The sequence below is a fragment of the Berghia stephanieae genome, chromosome 1 (genome assembly GCF_034508935.2).
Source record: "Berghia stephanieae isolate SIO BIC M18660-M18661 chromosome 1, UCSD_Bste_1.3, whole genome shotgun sequence".
In the NCBI taxonomy this organism is placed as follows: Eukaryota; Metazoa; Mollusca; class Gastropoda; order Nudibranchia; family Aeolidiidae; genus Berghia; species Berghia stephanieae.
In genome coordinates this window covers 40,393,807-40,401,306 of record NC_088360.1, presented here as the reverse complement: position 1 = coordinate 40,401,306, position 7,500 = coordinate 40,393,807, and the positions used below count along the sequence as shown (strand labels likewise).

General features: G+C 36.6%; 1 protein-coding gene across 44 annotated transcripts in view; it reads left to right on the top strand.

Moving 5' to 3' along the window:
• The window catches only part of LOC144974431 (cytokine receptor-like), a 178,862-nt gene that overhangs the window by 159,986 nt on the left and 11,376 nt on the right, over positions 1–7,500 (top strand). For 14 of the 44 annotated variants that reach the window (XR_013645760.1, XM_078917532.1, XM_078917441.1 and 11 more), the window contains 3 exons: positions 1,061–1,219; positions 1,710–1,809; positions 4,381–4,450. Coding sequence is in view for 43 of the 44 variants with exons in the window: in XM_078917532.1 (XP_078773658.1) it covers positions 1,061–1,219; positions 1,710–1,809; positions 4,381–4,450 (329 nt within the window). In the remaining variant the exon portion in view is untranslated. Of the gene's footprint in view, positions 1–1,060; positions 1,220–1,709; positions 1,810–4,380; positions 4,460–6,852; positions 6,949–7,500 lie in introns of all 44 variants that reach the window. The other 30 variants (XM_078917417.1, XM_078917376.1, XM_078917340.1 and 27 more) reach the window with 5 other exon arrangements.

Below are 7,500 nucleotides of genomic sequence, written 5' to 3'. Positions count from 1 at the left end.
TACTATTGTCCGTTTAACGCATAAACTCTGGTCCATCAGCAAAATGGCTCAGCGGGGCTACTTTTTGATGGTCATTCTGACTTATTTACGACGTTTCTGTATTAATGTTGTTGACTCTCTATAATAGTGTAGAGTTTATATCTGAGTGAAATTGGACAATGTTTTTAAAAACGTGACTGTGAAACCTCTTGTGCATTTGAATATTATGAATGGCATATGTCACGACTGGATCTCTGCCCGCTTTCAATCTCGATCTGTTTATGTCCTGTAAAGTTTAGTTTTCAATCAAAAATTAGAGCGCATCACGTTCCCTTTCTTGTTACGAAAACCTTTGTCAACGAATGTGTTATACAATATAAAATGTTTTTCAACAGTGTAAAATATACCCACGTGCAGGTTGGGGATTCCTGACCTCCCATAGTGGCTCAAAGAGGTCACTTATTTTGTCTTCTATACTACCCCTATATCTGTTTTCTTAGTTGCTTTCTGTCTTTGTCTTGGAATGAGATTACTTGGTTTTGACCTAGCCCAGATGGAGTCCTTGACTAGGAAGGAAATAGTCAAATGGATAGCTACAGATTTTGGAGATTATATATTTTTCCTTGTAAATCATCTCTCTGTTAAGTACTGTTACAATTTTTTTAAGCCGAGTGTATTCTTCTTAGTGAGGACCTATGCTTGTGTCTGGATGAGACTTTTAGGTGACCTCAAACTAAGTGCATTGATGGTATGCTCTTGGAATCTACATCTGTTCTCTATTTGAACCATTCTCGTATACTTCCAATTGTAAATCTTTAACTTTTTTACTTGTCATATTTTCTTTAATTTTACTGGCGCTGAAATGACCTAAATGTGTTGCCGTACAACCTTTAAATGCAAAATCACAAAACAGCATACCCAGGTAACCTGTGAATGTAATTATTTCAAAATGTGTTACAATTATTATTCTATATCCTGTGAGATTTCCTTTAAGAGGTTTTATTGTGGTCACGTGACCTTAGCTGCATTTTAGAATTTCATTTTGCTTATTTGTTTTTGCCTTATTTCTTGTCATTTGTAGCTGGGACGTTGGATGTCAGAAGAGTCATTACAGACACGAAGTTAACATTCAAAGACATGGAATCGGAGAATCCCTACCTTGTCAACGTGTCTGCTATGTCATTAATGGGATATGGCCCTTCCAGCATCTCCATCAATGCTACGGTGCAGCCCTTAGTTGGTAAGTTTAACTTTTAAAATACTGCTTTACTGTGGTATATAAATTTACGCAGAGATAGTATGGCTTTGTTTGTGTGTGTGTGTATGTGTTTGTATGTGTACGTATGTACGTGAAGGAGTGTGTGTGTGTGTGTGTTTGTGTGTGTGCATTTTAAAAGGTTACATGTTATTGTTGTGGTTGCAATTATGGTAATTGTGATTGTGGTGATGATGGTGGTAATGGTGGTAGTCGAAATAGAGGTTACTGCAATGATACCAAATAGCCGATTGTATTTCTTGTAAGTTTATCCTATTGTATTGTCCAGCATGCATGATTCCTGTTGATATCAGAAATATTGTTTCATTGATTACCTATATTCCTTCATTGAATGCCTAGGCGACGGTATCTAATGCTTGAATGTTTGAAGGGCGTTATTTTAAATATTTTAATTGTCCAGTTATCATAAGTTTTTTTCATATTATGATTTTTTTTCAATTTCATTCCTTTTCAGGTTCAGATTCGGGTATGGATGAAACAGTGATCATCGTCGTCGTCGTCCTCGCCATCATTTTATTTTTGATCATCACCTTTTTCATCGTAATTAGTGTCAGGTAAGCTGGTTCGTTCTTTTATCGTCACCATTTCCATCCTATTTGATATCAGGTAGGCTCTTACTTTTATCATCACAATTTCTTCTCCTCCTCCTCCTCCTCCTCCTCCTCCTCCTCCTCCTCCTCCTCCTCCTCCTCCCCATCCCCTCATTCCCGTTGCTCATCCCCTTCCTGTTCCTGTTCCTCCAACTCCGCTTCTTTGCCCTACTCCTCCCTCATACAACCTCCTCCTCCTCCTCATCTCCTCTTTCCCCTTGGTTCTCCCCTTCCTGTTTCTGTTCCTCGTATTCCTCCTCTTCGACAACATCCTCCGTCTCATCCCCTCATCCCCCTTGCTTCTCCCCTTCCTGTACCTATTCCTCCCATTCCTCCTCTTAGTCCTTCTACTCCCTCATGTCAGGTAAGCCGGTTCGTTCTTTAATCATCGCCATCTCCATCCTAATATGTGTGTCAGGCTCTTACTTCGATCATCACCATTTCCATCTTAATTTGTGTCAGGTTAGCCGGCCATTTCGAGTCAACATATTGTTGATTAATGAAAGTTGTTGAAAACTGTTATTGAAAACACTAGTATTAGTTAGTCATCAAGGACGAGTCTCGGCTACTTAGCAGTTAACTTTCCTTAACTGCTGGGTGAAGATGTTTGTTTGAACTGAAAACTGGGACCAGGAAGCAGGAGGAACAGGTGTTATAATAATAATAATAATAAAATAATAATAATAATAATAATAATAATAATAATAATAATAATAATAATAATAATAATAATAATAATAATAATAAATGGCATTTATATAGCGCTTTACCCCGTTGTCACAGGCTCTAAGCGCTTTACAGTGATATAAAACAAAACATATTACAGTGAGACAAGTGTGAAGGAAACGTGATACGAATTCAATTTAACAACAACAAAATCTGAAAATAATATTGCAACATTATGACGTAAAAAGATAAAACTTTAGGCGAGATTTGAACGTTGTCAACGAATCCGAGCATCTCACGTGTGATGGGAGAGCTTTCCAAAAATGGGGGGCCGAAAATTGAAAAGACTGTTCACCTATTTTACGCAATGGCTTAGGTTTGACAAGGATTGATCGGTCATTGCTTGACCTCAAGTTTCTATTGGGGACATATATGTTTAGAAGGTCTTTAATATAGGAGGGACTGTTCGTGCTCAGGGATTTGTAGACAACAGTACAAATCTTATAGGCAACTCTTTTTTCCACAGGAAGCCAATGTAACTCACGGAGAAGAAGAGTTGCTGACGGGTATTTTTTTGTTATTGCGTACAATGAGCCTGGCTGCATTATTTTGAGCAACCTGAAGTTTGCTAATTTTGTCTTTAGCTAAATTCGCCCAAAGGGAGTTACAATAGTCGAATTTGGATAAAACCGGGAATTAATTAAAAGTTCTGTTATATGCTTCGGTATTAAATTACGAATTTTGCTTATTTTTTTCATTTCTATGTACATAGATTGTATGGTGTTATTCACATGGCTTGTCATGGAAAGATCTTTATCAATGATGACGCCAAGGTTTTTTGCTTTATTTGAAAATTCTATTGTGCTATTTCCTAGAGTAATAGGCGATTTATTTGCCTGTTTAAGGATACTCGGCCTTCCACACATTAAAATCTCAGTTTTACTATCATTTAATTTTAACTTATTGTGGTACATCCAAGATTTAATCTCATTAAAACAGCTCGTAATTCGTTGTATTAAGAACTGTAAATTACTAAGAGGTGCTGAATCATATATCTGCGTATCATCTGCATAAAAATGATAACTCAGATTGAATCTGGATATCACACTAGAAAGGGGCTGCATATATACAGTAAAAAGGACAGGGCCAAGAACAGAGCCTTGTGGCACTCCAAAATTTAGTAATAATAATAATAATAATAATAGATCTTTATTGTCCATAAATATGGCAATTTGTCATTTAGTTACACTTGTTATGAGGGAGGAGTAGGACGAAGAGGGGTAGAAGGTACAGGAAGGGGAGAAGCAAGGGGAATATTGGGATGAGAAGGAGGAGGAGGTGGTATGAGGGAGTAGAAGGACGAAGAGGAGGAATGGGAGGAATAGGTACAGGAAGGGGAGAAGCAAGGGGGATGAGGGGATGAGACGGAGGATGTTGTCGAAGAGGAGGAATACGAGGAACAGAAACAGGAAGGGGAGAACCAAGGGGAAAGAGGAGATGAGGAGGTGGAGGTTGTATGAGGGAGGAGTAGGACAAAGAAGCGGAGTTGGAGGAACAGGAACAGGAAGGGGATGAGCAACGGGAATGAGGGGATGGGGAAGAGGAGGAGGAAGAGGAGGAGGAGGAGGAGGAGGAGGAGGAGGAGAAGAAGAAGAAGAAGAAGAAGAAGAAGAAGAAGAAGAAGAAGAAGAAGAAGAAGAAGAAGAAGAAGAAGAAGAAGAAGAAGAAGAAGAAGAAAAAGACAAAGAAGAAGAAGATGATTATGATGATGATGATGATGAGAAGGAGGAGGAGGAGGAGGAGGACGTAACAGTAAAAAGCTTTATAATATCTCATGTGACAGTACTATCCATTTGTTTCTCCCTACAGATGTGTGTTGAATCGAAAAGGATCTGTGCGTGAACAATTGGTGGCTTTAGAGAAAAGCTATGGGGAATCAGTAAGAGATGTAATGTATATTACGTATATCATTATATTATAATACAATGTATGCCATAATAATAGATATATGATACATTACAATATCATATTAAAATATGGTATACATGTGTATAATATTATATTGACTATGTGACACACCGTCTCGGCGCGGGATTATTTCGGGGTAGATCCCACCCTAATGGGGATGTTCATGTTAAGATGAAAGGAAGGGTGTAATTTTTTTTAAAATTTTTTCGTCAATACATACAATTATATAATGTGTTGTTCTACTAAATAGAACTAAAAGAATCCTAATCAAAGTCTGATATTTGTCATGATAACTTGAATATTTAGCCTCCCAACCAGCCCGACACATTTTCTTTTAGAAGCAAAGTTTTCTTTTATTTACGTTTTTGTTCCTTTTAACTCTAACTTCTCCCCCCCCCCTCTCTCTCTCTCTCTCTCTCTCTCTCTCTCTCTCTCTCTCTCTCTCTCTCTCTAATCTCTCTATCACCTTTCAAATTGTAATTCTGTTTAAACTCCATTTTTATTTAGTTCTGGATTGAATCAAACGTATATCATTACTTTGATAACAAAGTTTTGAAAATAGTTAGCTATATTTATCCTTCAACCAGGCCAATCCTGAAAAGATATTGCTAAAATAGGGTCATAACTAAATGGAGCTCATGCAGCAACAACAACAAAAAACAAAAATATTTTACTTTGGAATTAGGAAGTTGGGCTATTTATTTTTGTTGTTGTTGAAAGTAATTTTAAATGACTGCAAGACATAATTATGAATAGTTGTGAATGACACAATGTATAGATTAAAGACACGATTAAAAAGCATCCCTGTAAAATGTACAGTGATACTAACCTGCTAGAAGTTGTGGACTGTAAACATTAATAAACAAAAAGGAATATAACAACTTCAAAATAGAACAAGAAACCCAACCCATAATGTATTTATGTCTTTATTGGGTTTTTGTTGTTGGCTGAAGAAGGGTTTTGAGTCCAAAACGCTCCGTGTTTGGTATTTTGTTATTTTTTTTAATCTGTTTTATTCATTTTTGTTTAATACTTTTTCCAGTAAAATCTACATAACTTATTTCAAGTATTTGTTTTTATCCGCTTTATTGACACTGTCCATCCTTTAGATTAAAAAATATTCTTACTCCAGTCGCTGCTCACAATGTTTAATTTTACATCGCCATGCAATCTTGGAACATCTAACAAATCTATATGCAAAGAACTACAGTATATATGGGCACTAAAATTGATATGGGAATTGCCATTAACGTACTTTCCACTAAGCCGGCGTGTACATATGCTGGTCTGACATCCGAACGCTGTTATGGGCCTAGTTATGCATTGTTGTAATGGACGATATTTTGCGCCATTTTTGTTGTTGTTGTTGAAATTTTCATTACAACACTGAGACCATAATGAATTGGGTTATTAGACCTGCAAATAAGTGCACGTCGCACTAACATGATAACAAACTGTATGTACCTCCCTTGACCTGTTTTTCGCTTGACTGTGGTCTCTGTCCAAGTTTCATATCCTTGTTTTGTAAGTGATAAAAAACATGCTATTTTATCAACCCCCCCCCCCTTCCCCCCCCCCCTATCCCCCCCCCCCCCCCCTACCCCATTCAGTATCCGAATAGACATCAGTCTACGCGTGCTTTCGTTAAATTAATGCCATTAGGACTTGTCTTTTTGACGCCATTTATAGATGAGTGCACAGCCTATAAGTGAGTTGTCGTTAGTAGTGCTCAAAGAAACAAACGATCTCATTGGTTGAGCTATTGAATATAACTCACTATGTGTTTTCTTTTATAATCATAGAATTGTCTTTTGACGAAATTTTTGGTTTGTGTCTGGCAATGATTTTACGAAGGCTACGGTCTACGTGTCAAAAGAGGCCAAAAAAGCCACAAAATGTCTTCAAAATTCGCTTCAACAGTCATGACGTCACTTCCCTCGTAATGACGCATACTAACTTATTAACTGGCTTTAAACTATCGCTCCGACGAGCATAAAAGTGTATCCAGAGGAGAAAAACATTATAAATCTGATCATGTTTTGACTTTTTTACATTCTGATCACATGATATATGAAAAATTCTACCCAGCATGAAGAATAAAAAGTACCGATTTTCTTTGTTTAGAACCACTATGGCCGCCGTTGCTGGGCGACGTGACATCAGACTATTGAATCCAATTGTTTCAATCAACTTCACCATCGTCCGTCAAAAAAAAATAATCGAGCTTCAAGCAGCGACATATATACATTTGCTCCTGGCCCTATAAGACAAAGGCTTCTTGCACTGAGACCACACTGCTTTTACTAAAATTAACCAAAGCTAGAGTGTTTAGATCCTTTTAGCAACACAACTGCTTCATTCTATCTAACACAGAAACAGCCTTTGAATCAACCATCTCGCTTCCGGGATCGACCTCTGCCAGAACCGCCTTCGGCAGCACAACATTATTACGGTTTGAAAGCTTGCATGGTAAGCTTTAACTGTTGTAACCCCGGGTTCAGTTCTCGGTGTTTCAAATTTAGTTTATTTTATATTTAATTTGCATATATATATGATTATGTTACATAATGTACACATCTAATAATGTAACGATATTTTTATGGGCTTGTTTTAACTTAGTTGTGGTGGAATGTATAATTTTTCTTTGGTTGGATTAGGAATATATTTTCATATTTTCATGTTTGTTCAATATTAGTAACTCTCCGACTCAATGTGGTGCAATGTTGGAGTTCAAGCGACTTTGGCATTTATTTATTTATTTATTTATTTATTTATTTATTTATTTATTTATTTATCTATTTATCTATTTATTTATTTATTTATTCATTTTTGTGCTTATCTAGTTATATCACCTCGTTTTAGTTACTACGCTGATATTTTCTAACACATTTATTATTGCAATGATGTAACACGTGTGATTATTTATGAAGTATTATTATTATTCGTGTTAGCTGAAAACAACAACCAAAAATTATCTAAGACCCATAAATAGAAATTTGACTCATTTTGCCATTTCAAAAC